Source organism: Calcarisporiella thermophila (genome assembly GCF_041956535.1).
Source record: "Calcarisporiella thermophila strain CBS 279.70 unplaced genomic scaffold VTP21scaffold_2, whole genome shotgun sequence".
Lineage (NCBI taxonomy): Eukaryota > Fungi > Calcarisporiellomycota > Calcarisporiellomycetes > Calcarisporiellales > Calcarisporiellaceae > Calcarisporiella > Calcarisporiella thermophila.
In genome coordinates, this window is record NW_027192192.1 from 152,334 (window position 1) to 174,184 (window position 21,851).

At 43.3% G+C, this 21,851-nt stretch overlaps 9 protein-coding genes across 9 annotated transcripts; 5 read left to right on the forward strand and 4 right to left on the reverse strand.

Annotated features, from left to right (window-relative positions):
* Positions 1–32: 32 nt before the first annotated feature.
* VTP21DRAFT_4140 (uncharacterized protein) lies at positions 33–2,733 on the forward strand (the record flags this gene model as incomplete). Its single annotated transcript, XM_069394519.1, has 10 exons — positions 33–140; positions 202–326; positions 408–593; positions 658–928; positions 993–1,156; positions 1,232–1,598; positions 1,665–1,791; positions 1,865–2,364; positions 2,434–2,592; positions 2,662–2,733. The coding sequence occupies 10 exons, from the start codon at positions 33–35 to the stop codon at positions 2,731–2,733; spliced, it is 2,079 nt and encodes a 692-aa protein (XP_069255748.1).
* Positions 2,734–3,089: 356 nt separating this feature from the next.
* VTP21DRAFT_4141 (uncharacterized protein) lies at positions 3,090–4,034 on the forward strand (the record flags this gene model as incomplete). The annotated part of the gene is made up of 5 exons (XM_069394520.1): positions 3,090–3,096; positions 3,183–3,333; positions 3,401–3,465; positions 3,532–3,804; positions 3,904–4,034. 5 exons carry the CDS (start codon positions 3,090–3,092, stop codon positions 4,032–4,034), a joined length of 627 nt encoding a protein of 208 aa, XP_069255749.1.
* Positions 4,035–4,803: 769 nt separating this feature from the next.
* VTP21DRAFT_4142 (uncharacterized protein) lies at positions 4,804–5,058 on the reverse strand (the record flags this gene model as incomplete). Its single annotated transcript, XM_069394521.1, has 1 exon — positions 4,804–5,058. The coding sequence occupies one exon, from the start codon at positions 5,056–5,058 to the stop codon at positions 4,804–4,806; it is 255 nt and encodes an 84-aa protein (XP_069255750.1).
* Positions 5,059–5,583: 525 nt separating this feature from the next.
* VTP21DRAFT_4143 (uncharacterized protein) lies at positions 5,584–6,373 on the forward strand (the record flags this gene model as incomplete). The annotated part of the gene is made up of 4 exons (XM_069394522.1): positions 5,584–5,726; positions 5,894–6,040; positions 6,144–6,246; positions 6,326–6,373. The coding sequence occupies 4 exons, from the start codon at positions 5,584–5,586 to the stop codon at positions 6,371–6,373; spliced, it is 441 nt and encodes a 146-aa protein (XP_069255751.1).
* Positions 6,374–6,982: 609 nt separating this feature from the next.
* VTP21DRAFT_4144 (uncharacterized protein) lies at positions 6,983–10,719 on the forward strand (the record flags this gene model as incomplete). The annotated part of the gene is made up of 12 exons (XM_069394523.1): positions 6,983–7,375; positions 7,443–7,733; positions 8,019–8,159; positions 8,234–8,374; positions 8,442–8,668; positions 8,739–9,096; positions 9,171–9,249; positions 9,312–9,449; positions 9,508–9,660; positions 9,719–9,799; positions 9,888–10,268; positions 10,349–10,719. 12 exons carry the CDS (start codon positions 6,983–6,985, stop codon positions 10,717–10,719), a joined length of 2,754 nt encoding a protein of 917 aa, XP_069255752.1.
* Positions 10,720–11,124: 405 nt separating this feature from the next.
* VTP21DRAFT_4145 (uncharacterized protein) lies at positions 11,125–14,146 on the reverse strand (the record flags this gene model as incomplete). The annotated part of the gene is made up of 7 exons (XM_069394524.1): positions 11,125–11,283; positions 11,390–12,382; positions 12,456–12,919; positions 12,986–13,182; positions 13,258–13,781; positions 13,865–13,980; positions 14,101–14,146. The coding sequence occupies 7 exons, from the start codon at positions 14,144–14,146 to the stop codon at positions 11,125–11,127; spliced, it is 2,499 nt and encodes an 832-aa protein (XP_069255753.1).
* A 469-nt stretch (positions 14,147–14,615) lies between these two features.
* On the reverse strand, positions 14,616–16,393 carry VTP21DRAFT_4146 (uncharacterized protein; the record flags this gene model as incomplete). The annotated part of the gene is made up of 5 exons (XM_069394525.1): positions 14,616–14,666; positions 14,733–14,876; positions 14,939–15,359; positions 15,426–15,715; positions 15,794–16,393. The coding sequence occupies 5 exons, from the start codon at positions 16,391–16,393 to the stop codon at positions 14,616–14,618; spliced, it is 1,506 nt and encodes a 501-aa protein (XP_069255754.1).
* Positions 16,394–16,495: 102 nt separating this feature from the next.
* VTP21DRAFT_4147 (uncharacterized protein) lies at positions 16,496–19,369 on the forward strand (the record flags this gene model as incomplete). The annotated part of the gene is made up of 7 exons (XM_069394526.1): positions 16,496–16,932; positions 16,994–17,288; positions 17,346–17,518; positions 17,582–17,726; positions 17,784–17,942; positions 18,001–18,818; positions 18,886–19,369. 7 exons carry the CDS (start codon positions 16,496–16,498, stop codon positions 19,367–19,369), a joined length of 2,511 nt encoding a protein of 836 aa, XP_069255755.1.
* A 538-nt stretch (positions 19,370–19,907) lies between these two features.
* Positions 19,908–21,754, reverse strand: VTP21DRAFT_4148 (uncharacterized protein; the record flags this gene model as incomplete). The annotated part of the gene is made up of 6 exons (XM_069394527.1): positions 19,908–20,885; positions 20,950–21,072; positions 21,143–21,281; positions 21,349–21,412; positions 21,487–21,600; positions 21,670–21,754. 6 exons carry the CDS (start codon positions 21,752–21,754, stop codon positions 19,908–19,910), a joined length of 1,503 nt encoding a protein of 500 aa, XP_069255756.1.
* Positions 21,755–21,851: the final 97 nt, after the last annotated feature.

Genomic DNA, 21,851 nt, shown 5'->3' on the forward strand with positions numbered 1-21,851 from the left:
CCCGACCACTGCTATAATTCTTCTAAGCAGACATGGCACCTAACTCGAATAAACTAGAGTCTGAGCCAGTACTCCAGGCCATTGTTCTGGCAGACAGCTTCAATGAACGATTCAGGCCCATTACCATCGATAAACCACGGGTATACTTTGATTCATACGCGAAATGCTTGCCGGTGGTATTGACCCATTTCCTCTGAATAGTGTTTGCTCCCTCTATGCAATGTCCCGTTAATTGAATACACGCTTGAATCACTGGTTATCTCCGGTGTCGAGGAAATATTCGTTTTCTGCTGTGCTCACTCTGACCAGATCAAGGAATATATCAAGTGAGAAACTCCATGTGAAGAGTAATGATCTTATTGGCACTTATTGGTGTACCTCTTTTTTTTCTATTATCATGTGAGCAGGAACTCAAAATACAGCAAACCACATTCCCCAGTTACTATTAAGACCATCGTGTCTCAGGAACTCTACTCGGTGGGAGATGCGCTTCGAGACCTGGATGCCAAAGGTCTTATTACAAACGATTTTATCCTTGTAAGTGGCGATGTTGTATCAAATATTCGCCTGGATAAAGCACTAGAAGTCCATCGGTAATCTTCCTGATCTACTGTTATGCGCAGATGAACTGTTTTGGCTGATATTTTACTGTTGTAGAGCACGGCGTGCACAGGACAAAAATGCCATCATGACCATGGTGCTTAAAAAAGGAAGCGCTCGCCATCGCACGCGGGCACTTGACGAAGCGGCCACGTTTGTGATTGATTCAAAAACACACGAATGCGTTTATTACGAGTCATTAAAGGCTTATCCGCAAAAGAAGCGGGTTACCATGGAGCTGCGTGAGTTGAATATTTTCGAGAACCATCCCGAGATCGAGTTTCGGAACGATTTGATCGACTGTCAAATCGACATTTGTTCGGTCGAGGTAAGTGCCATGTACCCAACCCCTCCTCGCAGTTGACCCTAGTTGAGCCTCCAATGCATTATAGGTGCTTGCCCTCTTCACGGAAAATTTCGACTACCAAAAAATGCGCGAACATTTTGTGCATGGCATCGTGACCTCCGATCTATTGGGCAAAACTATTTATTGCCATATTGTGGATGATGTGTATGCAGCTCGTGTCAGCAACACTCGACTCTACGACTCAGTTAGGTGAGTCACAGCACGGCACTTTCTTGACAACACAGGGAGAACTGTAGCCTAAATTTCACTATTCATTTATTTTAGCAAGGATATCATGTCAAGGTGGACCTATCCCCTTGTCCCCGACAGTAATCTCCAGGAGGGAGATGACTACGAGCATCTTCGAGGCAATATCTACAAACAGCGCGATGTTGTCTTATCGCGTAGCTGCAAACTCGGGGACAAGGTCATCATCGGCCGAGAGACCCACGTGGGCGAGAACGCTCAGGTGCGGGACTCTGTGATTGGAAGGGGATGTCGTATTGGGCCCAACGTGATACTTGATGGTGCCTATTTGTGGGACGGCGTAGTGGTGGGAGCAGGCAGCACGGTTCGTAACTCGATCTTGGCGGATGGGGTTCGGTTGGAGGAGAGTGTTCATGTGGAGGACGGGTGCTTGATCGCGTATAATGTAAATTTATTTCGAAAAGAAACGATAGTGTAGAAACATAACTCATATTTATTTTTTATTGGTAAGGTGGTGGTGGGGCCAAACGTAACACTTCCGCCTTTCACAAAATTAACACGGCACAAACATGTTTCCGAGACAGACGAGGATGAGTCGGATAGAGATGTTGCCGCTGACGAAGAAGATGATACCTTCCGTAAATTTAACTCTTTCTGAGCCTCCGTTATATTGAGGAAAGGGACTATAATTGAATTCACTTTCTGTATTAGATTATGATACTAGTATAGTCGGCGAAAAGGGCGCTGGCTATCTTTATACTGATCCTACCCCGGATGAGGATGAGATGGATGACGATCTTGCCGAAGACTCTCGTAATTTGGACGCAGGTCGGTTGGGCGGCTCCTTGGCTGCCCTGAGCCTCGCTGAGAATGACGACGAAGATTCAGATTCAGATGCATCCGATAGTTCAGACGACGAAGCCAATCGGGACGAGGATTTTACACGGGAGGTCATCGGAACTCTCGACCGTGCGTTCAACGAAAATCACACTGTAGATAACACTGCGCTTGAAATCAACACTCTTCGCATGGCATTCAACACTACTTTCCACGATCTGCGAGAAATCGTGATCCCGTGGGTATCTAAACGTGTGGACTTTGGTGCAGATTTGGATAGAAGCGTTCGGGCAGTACTGAAGCGGTGGGGTTCATTAATCGGTAAGGTGGCACAGGATGAAGAGGATCAAGTCGACGCATTATTAATTCTGCAGGTAAAATACAGCATATATATGAGCCATTTGGTGTAATGGATTGCTATATTAAACCGACTGTTCCTACAGCATCACTGCGCTGAGAATTCGCTGCCGGTCAAATTTTTCCTCTTGGCGATGAAAAATCTCTACGAGTTGGAGGTACTCGATGAAGACTCCATTCTAGCTTGGTATTACTCCGAGACATCGAAATCCGGCTCGGCTGCGGAGCGTCAGTTGAGAGACAAGGTAAACCTCACCTCTATTCTGAACATGTCTTGTGTTTTGCCTCACATGCCCATCTCTGCTTTCATTTAGGCGATTGTATTCATCAAGTGGCTTGAAGAGGCTGAGGAAGAAGATGACGATGACGAAGAGGATGACGAGTAGATGTAAAAAAAATTTTTAATTTCGTTCAGTTCATTTGAAATTGATTATGGAAATAAACAAACGCATTTCTTTTTACATTGGGGAGATGCATTAAGATAAGAGCAGAGATTAAATTTCGAAAAATCGAACTCCCAAGATTGGACCAATGCCCATTTCCTAATATGGAAACAACAGCATGGTCCATTGGTATGCGTTGGAATGTCAATCTTTTGATCGGATTTAAGCAGTCACATTTTGGTGAGAAGGCCCATGAAAAATTGGAATTTTCATTCTTAACCTTCTCTTCTAGACACGTTTATGGGCCGTACGGTGCGTTCCACTGAATAAAAAAAATACATTTTCTTAGCTTAACTCTTATGAATGGTATGTGATATATAAAGAAGTTTTCAAGGAAATTCCTCCTTCTTTTTAGATTTTCAAGCTCTCTTCCTCTGCCTCATCAACCTTAGCCGTTCTCTTGTGCCCGCCTGAAGACAATAGCATAACAACTCCAAGACAAGAAAATAGAATGCTTTTAATGCGACTTCGGACCTCTATTGTCTCCATCCTCATCTTCTTGGTCCTTATAGCCCAGCACATAAGTGTATGCAGTGGAGGTGGGTAGAATGGATGGCATTGGCGGAAAACTTGGCTTTTCATGCTAAATCAAGCTTATAGATACGTTTAGGATACGAATTCCTCAAGATAATGCGACCGCCAGGGCGGGAAGCAAAATGCCATTTCAGCTTCAAGGTGAGTGTTTGATCCAAACCAACGCTCCTTTAATTTTTTTTCCTTATCCATTTCATTTGCATATAGTGGTCTATCAGGATGTGGCGATGCTACATTCGGTCCAAGTGCAACTTATCGATGGGAATGGGAACATATTAGCAGATGATCTCGCAAAAGCGACTCGTCCTGAATGGGAGCAGGGCCGCACCTACAACGGTACCGTGTTGATTCCGACCAACATCTCTCCCGGAGACTATGTACTACGTGTGGTAGGCAACGAAACATACAGATGTGGAGAAATGCGATCTGTATGCTCAGCCAATATCACGAGTGAAACCCCGATACATGTCGTATCAAAAGGTATGTTTTATCGTCCTCCTTCCCGACGATTTATTTCATTTTTATTATCTGGTATGTGAAATGTAACCTTTGCCCATACTACTCTCTCCTGATTCTTAGATTCAAAAGATATCGGACCATATGCAGTCTATTCGCCCGCCTCCTCCTCCACCTTCTTATTAACAAACGTGTACATGTTTGCTCTCCCCACCCTTTTTATTCTTACCCTGGAATTATTCTTGTTATTTTAGACGATACTTGTTATATAGCCTCTGTTTTATATATACTATATGTTTGCTATTTACCCCCCATCCATTTCTCTTTATTTTACCTGTGCAGGATATTATTTTCCGCTATAAAAGTCCTTATCAAGAGAAAACTCGATTTTGGAGAGCAAAATAATGCTTCGCGTAAAATACAGTGTACGATAAACTTTATTTTCATTCTTCCTAGTTTTTCTTTAGCTTTTATTGGTTGGTTGCAGTAGGTTTGAGCCCTTTTTATTTTATATATGTGCTCTCTTCAGGAAACTGCATTAGAACAAAGCAAAACAAAAAAAAGAGCCTCAGCCCGTAGCCATTCTAAACCATACCCCTCAATGAACTCTGTTTTCTAATTTCTTTCTCATATTCTTCCTACTACATTTTCTCGCTTCTGTGCATTGCTCATCCGTTGATAAGCATGCTATTTTTAAGTGTCCGTTTATTTTATAGCTGACATTAATCGATTCATAGATGTCACTCAGGGTTTCTATTTTGTTCCCCTTTCCAACTGAGGAGTAGAACTGTTTAATCCAAGTAGGGCAGAAATGTTCCAGCAAATTCAATAAAAAAAATCCATCTACTCAAAGGGAACATAGGCAACTTGCACCATTAAGTTTGTGAGTTCATAACACTTCACACAGATGCAAACAGCATCACGCATGAATTTGGTCATTATTTCGAGCACATTCGGGGATAACACAGCCGAGAGAAGTACCACCTGGAGTTCGCGAGGATGAAGTTGGAATATATCATAAATTTAGTCCTTAAACCCTCGAGAAAGTATTTCATCCGCTCCATCCAAACGAACGCCTTGATATGTACTGTATGGATAGCACTTGATAATATCCAAGTTACGGTCTGGAATTCTAACAACAACATGCACGCCTTTCTGGAGAGTCTGAGCGTCCCAACTTACATCCGTTCTGCCATTACACGCATAGGCTTGAACTTTGATATAATCACACAGAGCAAGAACCGTTTCCTGGATTCGATTAAGGCAGATAATTCCCATGATTCCATCCAATTATACCATCATTACCCTTTCCTTTTGAGGTTGTAACCTTTACCCTTCCCTCCTTCCTTTGTAATCTCATCTCCTATGAACGCAAGTGCATGAAATAGTTTTAATATTACCGTTGAGCCCGAATGATAAATGTAAAATAAGTGCCGTGCGAATCTGCACGCGCTTTACCACTAGTATACAATGTTTGGATTCCGTCCATAACAAAAACATATTTTTAGCTATCATCTGATACAAAATTGCGTGTATATAAGATGGTGTTGTGCTCTCACGGCATTGTGCCAATATATTCATATTTACCTTATAAGCAAATATTCTGATTTACGAATTAAAAACATTTTCATTATTTAAACTTCAATTTCCTAATTGAACTGTAAAATATTAATCCAAGTGAACATCTGATTACTCAGTGCATACAGTCCCAGCCAGCTATTAATCGCAATATATAAAAAGGGACACTTTTCATCAATTATCCCTTACTCAAAAACAGATTTAATTTGACAAATTTTCGATACGATGAGCTTTCCAGAAGGTTATTTTTTCATTCGGAACGTGTATAGTGGACAGGTCCTCGACGTTAAGGATGGTAGTACACAAGAAGGAGCAAGTATTATTCTTTGGAACAGGAAGGCTTTGCTCAATGATAATCAATTGTGGAAGTAATTATCTGGATTTTTCTTCTTTATCCATTGATATCTTCATAAATCCTTTCAAAGGCTCCAATTATGCTTTAACTATAGTATTCTTCTCTTTCGATTTATCAAACTAACTCATACCTCTCTCCATCCGCAAATATAATATAAGTAGCTAATTATACATTATTTAGATACGACGATGGCTTTCTTATCAACAAAAAATCTGGACTAGTTTTGGAGGTCAAGGGAGCCAGTGGTGGAGGCAGCATAAGGCCTGATTCAGAGCTGGTGCAGGGAAAAAGGAGAGAGCCACCAACGAATATAAATCAGCTTTGGGCGTATGTATACTAATTGCTACTATTAATATCGATGATTGTGATTTAAATTCGAAGAGTTGTTAGATGAGATATATGAAATAACTCATTCTTTATATTCATACAGTTATAATTATGACTATATAATGCCCTATGATCCCAAAGTCTGTATTTCAGCGCAAGGCGATAATATCAAACCTGGTACGAAGATTGTGGCAGATGTGCTGATTGTAAGAAATTGCGTATTTCACCCATTATGCTACTAAAAACCGAGATAATTTACAAAAATGTGAACTTTGATTATGCTAGGATTTCCCCAATAATCCAAAACAGCAATGGATGTTCGATATTGAGTAAGCAAGCGAGTCTCAAGATAATCTTCCTTAATATGGAGAGAATCTTACGATTTATGAGTTTTATCATTTGAATTGAGATTTATTAATAAATATAATAGTATTTTGGTGAGAAGACACATATAACGTAATTCTTCATGGATTAATAGGACATAGTTTTGTTATGAATTGAGAATATTGGCAAATGGATATTTAGCAAATTTTGCAATGAAAAAATTTACGTTTTGCTAAATGATTGTCAAAATATACAGTTCCCTCAAGTTATAGAATTTGGAGTGCAAATGTTATAAAATCAAACTAAATTATTTAGCAATATGGAAAACGCCCATCCTTTCTCTTGCCTTCCACCATCCTTCATCGACCGCGTACTACGCACGTAGGGTAATCTAGGAAAGTTATCCGATTCTAGGGACATATATTGGAGGATTTCACTATTTTGCTCTGGCCTAATTTGCGAGTTTATGTAGGCAGAGTACGCATTCATAGTGTGTGACTTGTAATGGATTGGCCTTTCAGTTTGCTGGCTGAATCAAATTACCGCAATAAGCCCTACTAAATAAGTTTTTCAATTTCTCTATATATCTTGCGATTGCCTCTATATCAAACTGCCACAATGGAAGAGCCTGAGGAGAAAGTGATAGAGGATCTGCCTCCTGCTGACACCACTCAAGTAAATCAACCATCACAGGAGCAGCAACAGCAAGATGAGCCTCAGCCAGAGCAGCAACAGACACTTCCGTCACAAACAGATAATCCAACTGTATCACCTCCTTCAAACCCTCCGAAATCGTCGTCAGCCGCAGCCGAGTTGTCCTTCCCGCCCACACAGCCTAGCAAAAAGGAAATTGCTAAGCGGGAGCGGATAGAAAAGCTCGATGCGCGGATTCGAAATGATCCATTTGAATTTGATACATGGTCTCAACTTTTAACCGAGGTGCAATCAAGGGGCACTGTGGACGAGATCCGTAGAGTATATGAACGATTTTTAAAACAATTTCCAACATCGGTATGTTTCTTTTTTCTTCTTGCGACTAAATGTATATTCTAACCTCGTTTTTTCCCGTTATTCACAGTCTCGACATTGGATAAACTACGTGGAATTCGAGCTAAAAAATGAAGAATTTGAACGCGTCGAATCAATATTTGCGCGTTGTCTTAAAACAGTATTATCAGTAGACCTATGGCGGTATTATATCAATTACATTCGGCGGATTAATGGCGCTGAGAAAGGGAGCACTGGGATGACACCCGAGGCGCGCACAACTGTAGACAAAGCATACGAATTAGTGATCAATAAAGTAGGAATGGACCGGGAGGCAGGTTCCATTTGGAGTGATTATCTGCTTTTCATAAAGAGTGGAGAGGTATGTATTTATTTTGCATATTAATTCTATCTCTTTTTTTTTTCCGATTTAGATCCATTGTTTTATTTATATCCCTTCTATCACTGTTCTATATTCTCTCCTCTATACCCTCTCCTCCATTTCTTTCCTCCACATTTTTATAACATTCTCCTCATTTCATGCTTTTCAATGCGTCTAATGAAGATAAGAAATAGCTCTCGTATCGTTCAGTTTTACTTGGAGATACGATTGCGCCATTCCTATGTTAAGCAATAAATTAACGACTGGTTTAATTTATTCTATTAGACACAGAATACATGGGAAGAACAGCGCAAGATGGACAAGTTACGACAAATTTATCAGAGAGCCATATGCATCCCCTTAAACAATGTGGAGGTTCTTTGGAAAGAATATGATCAATTCGAAAACTCTCTAAATAAAATCACGGTGATTGACTGATTTTTTTTTCTTTTTATTTAAATGGTTCGCTGAATATTCGTTTGTATTTGTTTCCAATGTAGGCGAAAAAATTCCTAGCAGAGAAGTCTTCTTACTATATGACCGCAAGAACGGTGCTGCGAGAAATGCGAATTGTTTCGGAGGGTTTGGTGCGTGGAGGACTTCCTCGTCCTCCGCAGTGGACCGAGAAGGAGATCATTCAGGTATATTGAATAGCTTTACTTTTGTCTCTAAAATATAAATAATTCAAATTATATTTGCTGTCTTTAGCTCGAAATATGGAAGCGATATATAGCATGGGAGCGCTCGAATCCTTTGCAACTGGAGGATAGCAATATGCTTGCCGATCGAGTGAACTATGCATACCACCAGGCGCTGTTACATATGCGATACTATCCTGAGCTGTGGTACGATTTTGCTCGATATCGCATCGAGCACAATCAAGTAGAGCAGGCGGCGCTGCTTTTGAAGGATGGAATGGAGGTGCTTCCGACTAGGTAAGATCAACATTTTCATTATCGGTCGGGAAGTTGCCCTCCAATTTTTATGTCTATCGTTTCACTATAGTTACTTGCTTCACTTTGCTTATGTTGAAATCGAGGAGTCTCGTAGCCATATCACAGAATGTCATACGGCCTTCGAATCGATTCTCAACAACCTCACCAAAGTGATTGAAGAGGTAAAAAGCAACACAGAGGCAGAGTTAAAGGCTCTAGAGGCGCAATTGGCTGAGGCAGAAAAAGAGTCTGACGAAAAAAACATGGAGCTGGATGGAGAAATGCGGGAGCGGTTGCGGGAAAAAGAGCGCGAAAAGGATGTGGGGCGAAGCGCAATAGAAGAGCGCCAGAAGGAGCAGATAGACGCATTGGCAAGGGGTTGTTCCTTGGTGTGGATTATGTATATGAATTTTGCAAAACGCGCGGAGGTTTGTATAACTGCAAAGTGTGGGAAATTGATGTTGCGTTTGTTGATGATTTTATTTTCCTCACCGATCATCAGGGGATTACCGGTGCACGGCAGGTGTTTAGAAAAGCCCGTAAATTTGAACATTGCACTTATCATGTATTTTTAGCTTCTGGTAAAGTGAATCCACATTTTTACGCGCTGAATGTCTTTATCCATATTTTCTCCATCCTCTAGCTTTGATGGAATACTTCTGTAGCAAGGATCGCACGGTAGCAGGCAAGATCTTTGAGTTTGGGTTAAAATCGTTTAGCGATGACCCTGATTACGCAGCTCACTACCTGGAGTTCCTGCTGATGCTGAATGATAGCAATAGTAGATATCTTGTGTCTAACACTTGTATCAAATGATGCTGACCGAGTTTCCTGTATAGACGCACGAGCACTGTTTGAACGTGTGCTAGTCAATATTCCCTCAGAAAAGGCACGAATCCTGTGGGACAGATTGATGGAATACGAGAACCGATACGGTGAACTTGTTTCAATCCAGACTTTGGATCGTCGACGGGCCGAGGTTTACACAGAAGGTTAGTGACGAAATCCCGGTGTCCCTTTTTACTCTACTAACGTAGTGGTTGGAAATAGAAACGGATTTAGATCGTTTTGTCGCAAGATGTAGTTATGAAGACATCGACGTAATTCAGGAGAAGGAACTGGGTGGGGCTGGTGAGTGGCCTAGATTTAATTTATTCAAGGAACAAATAATATTCATTCAAATTCTCTCTGCTTTTATTATGCTCACCTTCTCGATTAGCTCGGCGACAAATAGCCAAAGAAACTCCCCGTCTTGACCTTAGTGAACTTGCCGCTGAAAAGGATCGATATTCACGAGACGAAGATAAAAGACCCTTACTTGAATCTTACCACCCAGAGCGCTTCCCTCGTCCTGATCTTACACAGTGGACTCCATACAAAGCGAGTCCGGAAGATTTGAAGCGCGCAGCGCTGGATAACATGGAACGAGCGGGGTCTCCTGCCGTTGGGACCCCTCCCCCCACTGGTGGAGACATATCCTCGAGAGGTGGAGAGACCGGTCATACACAGCCCGTTTGGATCTCAACGGGGGCAATGGGATATTTACCTGAGGCAGTTGCGAACTTTTTGACCGCATTGCCACCTGCGAATACTTTCAATGGTCGGCTACGATTTTTAATTTTTTTTTTAGTTAACGAGAGTGACTTATAGAAGAATTATTTTTTTTCTCTTAATATATAGGACCTGTATTTAATGCATCCGCACTACTAGAGGTGTTGATGGGTTCCCAAATCGCTTCGGCCATCATGCCTCCTCTTCCTTCAGGTGCTGGGGCATCGCGACTTACTCCACCCCTTCGAGATGATCGGGGGGGACACTCTCCTGGGAGATATGGGCGCAACGGACGAGATGGCGTATCCGGTCGAGGACGTAGTAAGTTTAAAGGCGGTGGTGGCGGGGGTGGATCCAAGCGTGGAGGAACCAAACGCAAAGGAGACCGGGAACACGAAGATGATGACCGGGAGCCAAGGGGAATTGGGCCAAATCGGCCACCGGAATATGATCTGTTCCGCGCGCGACAGCAGAAGCGGCACCGAGATGAGGGATATTAGAGGAGGGGTGTTTGTTTCTAATTTTGTAGAATCAATTCTCATTTTATTTTTTCCTTGAAGGGGTGATGTGATGGTTTCGGAACCACAATAAACATGGATTACAACATAACTTTTAATTTATTTATTAAATATACGCCACTGGGCATGGTAAAATACCTTAAACCGGCAACTTCTTCCAAACATAGGGTTGTGTTACCAGCTAAAGAAGTCGGAAAGGCAGTTGTACAATATCAAACAACAATTTTTAAATACAAAAGAAAAACAGCAAATATATAAAAACAACAATATCCCTTTGTAAATAAACAGAGAAGCACGCAATTATCCTGTACATTTTAAAGCGTTCCTCGTTCCATAATGATCCCCCGCATATCACCATTCCGTACTTCGTGTCCTCAGTCTCTTGGATCAATTTGTTTTCTCCTGTTTCATCTCTGCCTGGAATTCTATCGATTTCGCAAGTGATTCCGCGTATTCCTGGTATTTGACAAGCTCGTGCAAAAGATACTGGCTTTTTCGCTCCCAGTTGGATATCGCCCTAGAGTAATTGGTGGATTTTGGTGGATACTAAACGATCATAATATCAAAGATCAGTATGATTAAAAGAATAGAAACAAAACAAACAGTCTCCCCCATGATGGAAGATGTATAGACTATCAGAAGGGATATTTACCAAGGTCTGCAAAGGTTCTCTATAGTTTGTATGGTCCTCCAACTCTTTTTCTAAATTGGCTATGTATTGCTGAAGAGCCTGCAGCTGTTCTGCCTCATCAAAAGAATGTGGGCTCGCCTGTGTCGGTGCCAGGGGCGGTTGCCATTCTTGGACCGTGGGTTTGGTATTTTTCTCTCTGTGAGCATCGCCAAACATGCCAACAAACGAAGCCCTTCTCGATTGAGGCTGCTGTGTTTCCGGGGGGCATAAACTGGAATTGTCTTCATTATTCTCTGATTTAAGCACGATCGAATTCCATCCATATTCGATGCTACTAACGCCGCCTAATAAGGGGGGCCGGCTCTCTCTCGCTGCCCAGTATGTGCAAGTTCGACACCATTCTAAGACGTGCTGCTGTGTGCCTGCTTGGAAAAGATAAGTCCCGCCATTGGGAAGCGTCAGCGCGAACACATTGTTTCTAGTGCGCGAGTAACCTGCTGGTAGTGCTTTGGCGATAGTGTGTCGCAAGCTTAGTTCCCCAATTGGTATTGCGTTTGTCATCCAGTTACCTCCGCCGAATACTTGTGCGATTTCGGGTTTGTTCTCGGAGGTCTCTTTTTCGACCACAGAGTGGCGCTTCGAAAGAAGTTCTGAACTGGAGGCTTCGCGCATCCACATGGTCAAAGGACGACTTCGGCGACACAATTTCGTGTGCGAGCTACTCCCGTATTTGTCGAAGCGAAACATCATAAGGCGACCGCGGTCGACCACAACAAAACATTCTTGCCATTCGCGATGCTTTGCTCGAACACCCTGTTTCTCGAGGAGGTGTTTCCGGATGAGAACCCCTTCTTTTACATAAGGAGCCCCGATATGAGGCATGACCGAGGGCTGTGTACAGACCGAGAGCAAATGGGAGGAGATGGAGGATTGTGTTGAAATAGTGTCCTCATCTGTTAAGGTATTGTGACGGAGAGGACTGCCGAAGGAGGAAACATCGAGCATGCTTCCATTCTTTATAGAGAAATAGGAACAGTTTTCAGTATTTATCTTCTACATATCCACCCGATTAAAAGCTAGTATTTACCTCGATTGAGCTGCTTGAGTGTGTTTCCAATGCGATGGCGCTCGCAAAACCGGCTTGCAAGGAACCCATCAAAGCTGTTCGCTTCGCATCTTCAGCTATGCCCGGAGTTCCTGGTCTACTCCCACTATCGTACTCAGGAGGCACTTGAGATGGAAGCTGTGCCGTATTTGGCCAAATTCTAGTGAACATATCCTTGCCCCACCTGGTTGTGCGTTTTTCTGACCCGCTTTTTCCAAGCTCCGGACTACAGTTGGCAGGCTGTTCCACACGGCTTAGACGAACGGAGGTATAGAGGTCGCGAAGGACAGGCTCAAGCTTGGACGTGTTTACAGAAGGGTCTACGACTTGCACAACTTCCAAGGTGTTACGAACAAACTGTGAGCGTGTCATTTTACGAGGCACTTGGGCAATGTGGAGATCTGTGTTGAGGAGAAGTAGTGAATAGGAAACGGCATGTACCACTTCTAGAAGATTATCGGAGTGCTTTATTTAGTGCAAGTTTGAGAAAATTCGTGTACTAGATAACTCACCGGCAGAATTGAAAATATTTTTCGGATTGCACTCTTGATAACGGTCCGCAAATACCTTCAAAATTCGATCAATCTGCTGTGTTTCTGCTTTTACGTACAGACGACTGCAGAGATCTCGGAAGGCCATATTCAAATCCTTGTCTTTAAAGTCCAGGAGCGACATATAATGTTGCAGGATTAATGAGTTGATCTTTTTGCTACAAAATGGCATGTAAATATGAATTTAGTGGTCGTTCAAAATAAAATAGACACGTGGGGAATGGAACACGTACTCTTTTCCTAAGAACTCGGCGAGCTGTCTCCTGCTGACAAACTTTTCATTTCCTTCAAAGCACAGCCGGGCCACTTCAGCAGCATCTTCTTCTCTCAAAGTTTCTTTCACGTTGCTTGTGCCGATTCCAGAAATAGTCGGCTCACTGGAGGCATGATGAGACATCACTGGCTCCAACTTGGTTGTTAATGATGAGGATGCTTTTGGTAAGGGAGCCAGTCCCTTTTCGGAGTTGGTTTCTACTATTGATTCTATTTCACATACGCTTGAAGAAGAAGATTCATTCGACAAAATAACGTTCTCATCGTTTGATTCACCGAGATTGTATTGTTTAAATGGATGAGGATTTGGGTTGTTGCGAGACGAATAAAGTCGGTCAGTTCTCGGAGCCATTACCTCGAGAGCCGGGGTCTGCGAGAAACCTCCTGGTCCAAAACAGTTCAGCTCATCCGCACCAAATTCTCTGTCAATCATGTCAAGATTAAGCGGGGTGCTCCAACGTCGAAATGTATATTTGTCCCGAGGCTATTTATAACATGGTATACCGCATTATTTTACAATGTAATATTCATTCGGACATAAAAAATATATTCTCATAAAAAATATACCTTGGAAATTCCTTCTTCTTTCTCGGTGAGCTCTTCTCCTGATAACATCCGCATTAATCGATTGCTAGTTATTAGAGAACCCGCAGAGTATCTGCGGCATGATCCCAATTTATGTTCTGGTATATCCGTTGAGCATTCGAGAATTCGGGGAGACGAATGGGATGATTGGCATTGATTCTTAGCACCATTCCACGAAAGAGATGAAAGTGAAAATAACTTTCGGATGGAAAGGCTACCTTCCGATTCAGTACTGGAAGTGTGGGATGATGTATGAAGCGACATTCAAATAATGAGAGGATGATGAAGAAATCGATTAAATCAGTCCAAATACAAATATGATAATGAAATCGATGGGAGAGGGGAAAAAGGGGAGGGGCGGGGTGGAGCAGAACGAGAAATGAGTGAAGGTGAACCGTTGAGTAATAGAAAGGAATCAAACAAAAACTTTGTGAAGGAAAAAACAGAACACATACGGGAGCAGAGTTTTAATTTGGTATAGAAACAATACTCCGATGCGCATTGAAGGGTTGTCAAATTCGCTTGACAATCCAAGACATGCTCAGACTCGTTTCAACCACACTGATCCTTTTATAGTTGCTTAATATAGCATTCTTAACATAGAAAAAAGTGATATCTATACAATGAAAACAAGAATGATATTACAATCAAATGTGCGCCATTATTGAATAAATCAGTTTCAGAAATACTGCGAACATCAATAAAGAGCAAAATATCAACGAAATTTACAATATCATGCAGGCTTGGAACTACTGGCCTTGTCATGTTGATGGTCTTGAGATTCCTGTTCAGATAAAACAAGGCTTGATATATCAATCATCCCTTTTTCAAACTATATCTCTGTTCTCACCTCAGCTTCAGTATGTTCCTCAGCCTCGTTCGACTCATGACAACAGTAAATCGAGGTGAACCATTCGTCTGAGAGGATATCACTTGTGTAGAATCGATATTTAGGGTCGGGCTCAAGGATGTGATAAAGCAAGTTCTTGACCCCCTGACAAGAAAAATTTTCAAGATCAATAAACACCATCCAGATTATTACAAGTCAATACCCACCTTTCCCAACTGCTCAATGGGTTCGTATCCCATCCAACCAATTGCAGAAGCCCCCATTTCAATAGTGCCTTCTTCTCCTTTGTTGCATCTAGCTTGCTCTCGCTGATGTCGCCGTTTCATGATGTCTTTATATTCATTCCAGCGGAAATCTTGTCCGTCGCGTGCCACTTGCCACAGCATGCATCCAGTTCGCATAACCACGTATATGATTCCACACGACCACACATCAGCAAGACGTGCATCGTAATCTGTGTCCATCCATAATTCGGGGGCAATGTATGGAGTGGAGCCCACAATGCCGCGTGAGAGCTGAACTTCGGATTCTTTGCACCAGGGAATTCGGAAACAATCGCTGTTACCAAAGTCTGCCAATTTGATGCAACCATCAATGGTGAGAAGCAAATTCTCTGGCTTCAAATCTCTGTTGAATGTTAGGTAAGGAAAATTAGAAGATGTGAAAGCGCGTGTCAAAATTTAAGTTTCATACCGGTGGGCCACTCCGAGTTTGTGCAAATAATTTACTCCGTTTACCAGCTGTTTAAAAAAGCAGTCCGCCTCCGCAGGCTCCAAACCATCTTTTGTCGAGCTTATAAGGCTATAGACATCCCCTCCACCTGCATATTCCATCACCTCACAATATTCATCTGTTCTAGGCCATGGAAGGAGATCTAAAGTACGGATAATGTTGATATGATGAAGAGTGGAGGATATGCAAAATTCAGAGGTCAAGCGCTTGACATAAGATTTATTTGTCTCCTGATGCCGCTTTTTGAATTCCTTTCAATGCAAACCGTAATATTAAGCGCCATGTACCCTTTATATCTATTCAGTCTCTGTCTTATTTCATTTCTTTACCTTGACAGCATACAGCGTCTCTCCTGAGCCTGGATTGTTTAGATCTAGTTTATGCGCAACCCGCACAACGCCCCACGCTCCTTGCCCAATAACTTCTTGTACTGTTCCATACTTTTCACACAGGCTCTTTTCCGAACCATTCTGCGATCCTTCTACTTTTTCTTTCACTTTTTCAAGCCCCTTTCCCTTTTCTTCATTATGTTGCCCCACGGCTAAATGTCGCTCGCGATGGAATAAATGGCTCAAATGAGATTTCCTTAAGGGTTGTGGATTCAGATGATGAATGTGTTTCCCATCTGGTAAAAGCTCAAAGCGCGGCTTCATAGTTGACGAACTCTGCTCGGGATGTAGGAGCCGATGCATAAAATTTTGAAAAGGGGACACTTGCGATGAGGTGGCAGAAACCGAGCGATTGTTTTTTGAAGCTGTAGAGGCGTTATCTTTGGATGGGATTCTTGCTAAATAGGGTTGAGCTTGATGACTGGAGAGTTGTTCAGGAATGGGTAATGTTGAAGGAGCAGGTGCTTGAGCCTGCCGTTTATCAGGATGATCCGCGGGATCCTGCTGCTCCTCATTTTCAGTGTTATTCTCGCTAACCATAGCGATTCTCAAGTGCACCTTTGAAATCTAAGTAGTTATCACGAATTTATTGTTGGTCAAAATTAAAAGAGAGTTATAAAGGCGTTTGCCATATTAAATAAGATGTATAAAAATATTTGCGGGGATAATGATTTCACCGAACGATCTACAAAACTGCTGAGCAACAGCAGCTGCGCCACGAACCCGCGAGTTTCGTCAGATGTATACGTTGAATATCGCGCTAGGGAGCGAAACTTCGCATCCGAAAAAAAAAACATCGTACTCATTAGAGCAAAAGAGAAGTTAGTACGCTCCCTTCGTCCTAATTTCCTAATATTTTCGAGAATGAGCATGAATTTCGAAGAGATTGAGGACCAAGATGGTATCCGCTTCTCCTGGAATGTATTTCCTTCGTCGCGCGTAGAGGCAAACCGTATGGTGGTACCCATCTCGTGCCTCTATACACCTATGAAGGATCGGGAAGATTTCGTGGAAAATCCAATTTGGTACGAACCAGTAGCATGCAAAGCCCCATGTCGTGCAATTCTGAATCCATACTGGTTAGTAAATATATAAATTGAATGCTCCTTCTGAACACTCAACAAGATGATGTATTTGCAGCCAAATTGATGTCCGAGGCAAAATGTGGATCTGTCCGTTCTGTTTGCAACGTAATCAATTTCCTCCGCACTACAAAGACATCTCGAATACGAATTTGCCAGCAGAGTTACTCCCAAAATACACGACAATAGAGTATAACCTCAATCGATCCGCAAGTGTTCCTCTTATTGTCCTCTATGTCGTGGACACTTGCCAAGATGAGGAAGATCTCAAGGCGCTCAAGGATGCATTGCTTGTAAGCTTGAGCTTACTGCCTCCATACGCTTGGGTCGGCTTGATCACATTTGGGACAATGGTATGTTGTGCTACTCTAAAAATACAAGTCTTCATTCTATTAATCTAATCTGTATAGGCCCAAGTGCATGAGCTGGGATACAGCGATTGCCCAAAATCCTACGTGTTCCGAGGTACAAAAGAGTATGCTGCTAAACAAATTCAGGAAATGCTTGGCATTGGCACACCTGTTGCGCGCCCTCAAACTATGAATGCTCCTGGCCAGCCACAGCAGCAGCCGCAGAACAATCGGTAGATGTTTATTCTGATATTTCGAAGTTCTTGAGTCTTGCTTCTAATGATTTGATAATTTAGCTTCCTGCTACCCATTAAAGACTGTGAGTTCACTTTGACCTCGATTCTTGAGAATCTACAGCGGGATCCCTGGCCCGTCGCGAACGATAAACGTCCCCAGCGTTGCACTGGCGTTGCCATGAGTGTTGCAATCGGCCTGATGGAGGTAGTTTCTTGTAGTTTGAATACACTTTGTTCCTCTATGATTCTCACGATTCTTTAGTCCGCATTCCCTAACACAGGAGCTCGCATCATGCTCTTTGCTGGTGGTGCAGCGACTGAAGGACCAGGAATGGTTGTGAGCAACGAGCTTCGGGAACCGATCCGATCGCATCACGATATCGAGAAAGATGCGGCGCGATATTTCAAGAAAGCTCAAAAGGTATACATATTTTTCCTTTGATTGGATAAACTTCTATTTACAATTATATATTCCATAGTTCTATGAAGGATTAGCCAAACGTGCTGCAAACAACGGCCATGCAATTGATATATTTGCCGGGTGTCTTGACCAAGTGGGGTTGCATGAAATGCGCTCCATGGTTAACCAAACGGGAGGTTTTATGGTGCTTTCTGACTCCTTCACAACCGCCATCTTCAAACAGAGTTTCCATCGAGTATTCCAAAAAGACTCCCAAGGCCATCTACAAATGGGATTCAATGCCACACTTGATGTACAGACCACTCGCGAATTGAAGGTCAGTGGGTTGATCGGACCTGCCATATCAGCTGGGAAAAAGAGCGCCTGTGTGGGTGAAACGGAGATCGGCTTGGGCGGCACATCTGCGTGGAAGATGTGTAGCATTACTCCTCGCACAACTCAGGCCATCTACTTCGAAGTGGCTAACCAACAAGCACAGCCGGTTACCCAAGGAGCTAGGGGATTAATCCAATTTGTCACCTATTTCCAGCATGCTAGCGGGCAATATCGTTTGCGAGTGACAACCATTGCACGCAACTGGGCTGACAACGCCGGACCAATTGTTGCTGCCTCCTTTGACCAGGAGGCCGCTGCGGTTCTCATGGCACGTATTGCAGTGTTCAAGTCAGAAATCGACGATGGACCAGACGTTCTCAGGTGGCTGGACCGAATGTTGATTCGATTATGCCAAAAGTTTGCGGACTACAGAAAGGACGACCCATCGTCTTTCCAGCTTTCTCCGAACTTCTCCATTTATCCACAATTCATGTTCCATCTGAGAAGAAGTCAATTCTTGCAGGTTTTCAATGCGAGTCCGGACGAGTCTGCATTCTACCGGTGAGTTATCCTGGGAATCGTGAAAACTCCCATCCTGTACTAGGTTGCTGATGGTTATTCTAAATAGACACGCGCTTAATCACGAGGATGTCAACAACTCCCTCGTAATGATCCAGCCCACTTTGACCTCCTACGGTATCGATACCCCCCCACGACCGGTGCTCCTCGATTCAATCTCGATTCAACCGGATGCCATTCTTCTGCTAGACACCTTCTTCCACTTGCTTATTTTCCATGGTGAGACCGTGGCACAATGGCGTGAGGCGGGTTATCAGAACCAAGAGGGATATGAAAATTTCGCACAGCTGCTCGAGGCACCTGTGCTCGACTCTCAAGATTTATTAGCGGATCGCTTCCCCATCCCTAGATACATTGTGTGCGACCAGGGAGGAAGCCAGGCAAGATTCTTACTCAGCAAACTAAACCCATCTACGACTCATATGTCCGGTGGGTATGGTACGCCACAAGGCGCGGCCATCTTCACAGATGATGTTAGCTTGCAAGTCTTTATGGAGCACTTGAAGAAATTGAGTGTGACGGGCACACAGTAAATCCTATTCACATTATCTATATCTCACTCCATATAATCCCCATATTTATATGCGGCCTTGTATTTCACCCCTCACTCCACTTTGGTGGAGTCTTCTTTTCTTTGTGGGAGATAAAAGATAGAAGTGAGTTATACGGGATCTATTTTCTATATATAAACTGGATATAGCTTGGTTTCCTTGTTATTTACCTATACGATATGAGAGTAATAAACCATATTAGATACTACCATGGGCATAGTTTTAGATTGCTATGCTTGATTTTTTGGCTCCGATCATTCTGTTGGAGGCAAATTTTGTATTTCCGCTCGGCTAGACTTGAAAATGTCTAGCCGGGGAGTTCGTGAAGTATGTAGTTTCAGGATCATGGCCCAGGTATGATGGACGAAAAACGCACTAGCTAATATATTTCTCTCCATTAAAAAAATTACACTGCTCTAATAATAAGACTAAGAAAAACAATAAAAATAGTGACTAAAGGTAACAAAAAAAATTAAAAAGCAAAGCACCAGTCTTTCCCCTTATTATTATTAACCCAAACTCACTGTCTTCGCCTCTTCGAGCCGTGAGTACTCTCGTCTCCCCGCCTCTCTCTTTCTACTTCTTCTCCCTCCTCATCCTCATCACGTCGCTTCTTCCGACCAACAGTGCTGCGAGTCCGTTGCCGTGTTGACCTCTTAGGAGTCGTGGGTACTGGCGTGAAGATAGGGGCGTTTAGCCTCGATTCCTCCACAACCTGCGACTCAACCGTCTCAACCGTCTCGGCCGCCTCAGCCGTCGCAGTCTGGCGGGTGCGCTTGGTAGAAAGACTCAAGGCAGGCGTCTCCCTGGTAAAAATGGTCGAGGTGAAAGAGGCTATAGTCGCAAAGGGAGAAGTGCTTGTTGGAGCAATGGGTGAGGTCGTTGGTGTACCGGGCTGAACTACGCCCGAATCTGGCACTGTCCTCTCGCCTTCCTCCTCCTTTTGTTCCACTTCTTCAGTCACAACACGTCCCAGAACACGGACCCTCCGAATCCCCCCGTCTGGATAAATAGTTAGGCGGACATGCGAATAGATGTCGTCGCTTTTGCTTAATAGTAGGGTCTGCTTGCTGCCCCTCTCGACCTTAATCCGGGGGAGGATGATTGTCCAGTCTACATCCACATCCAAATCAGGATTATGCTCTGGCGTGTTGCATGCTTCTACTTGCACAAACTCAGGAGCAGAGCCGTCAAAATGTGTTGTATCGAGCTCGATTTTTTCCAATCGTCCAGCCGCTCCCAGCTTAATCACAACCCAGTCACGGTGACCCAGAGTTCGCGACCGCTGAGTTTCCCAACCTAAATAAGAATTCGAGGTGGGTATCGAGGGATTACTGGAGCTAGGCATAGGGAGTAGCAGGTTGGATATGCGGCCAAAATACTGGTCGCTGCACGAGACGGCTCGTCCGCCGTGCCCAACGCTTGCTAGATCCACCAGCTTAGTAGTCTCAAACTTGGAGGGAGAGGGTTCTACTGTTCCATAGATGTGAAGACGCGACTAAAAAAGGGCCAAAAAAATAAGGCAAAAGTACACCTCGAGCGAAAACATGAGGGATGCTTACAATTGCACCATCGGGGTAAATCTTCAGGCGAATATGCGTGTATACATCATCTGGTGTGTCGGGCAAAGCATAGAGATGATGCGCATCACCACGCAATTTTACCTCCGGAAGAATGGTTTTCCACTATTGAAGCAGATGGATATTGTAATCACTCTACTCTTTATCGCCTTGATAAAAACTAAAGATGCCTTACCTCGAAATCCGCTTCGTTATTAGAGGGCGAGAAGCACGCTTCAATTGAGGCGCGCTGAGCATGATTGCCCCCGTCGATAAGAGATGTGTCAATGTCGAAGCCTGCAATTGTTCCCGAAAATCCTAGCTTAATAATAACCCTGTTTCCTCGTGCAAAAATAAAAAGTCACTAACGGTGCACAGCAGGAAAAACTATCCAACGCTCACCAGTCGAAGGGCTTATCGTTGTGACGACGAGTCTCCCAAGCATCATATCGTGCAATGTTTTTGCCTGTTATTCCCCGAAGCAATAACAAATCAATAAAGTTGAACGCTATTGTAAATAAAAGCAACGATTCATTGTACCTTTGCTTTTTTCGAGCTTCTCGGGTGAGGATGCTTTAATGAGATTCTCGGCAGCAGAAAAGTGCTCATTACTGCACGCGAGGATGCTTGCGCCCAGACTTTCGTTGGCGAGATCTAATCAAAACAAACATATCCTGGGCTAAATACTCGCATGGGCAGAGAACAAAGGCGGATGGGGCATACCAATATAGTCGCTCAGCACGCTCCGATCGAGCTTCGCAGCATCGAGCTTGACATACGGCTGGGTAGTACTCTGCGCGTTTCCCATTTTGTGTATACAGCTACAATATTCAGCAAGTTGAAACGCGTTTTATTTCCTTTTTTTTTTCTACGGAACAAAAAAAATAACGCGAAAAATTATCGCG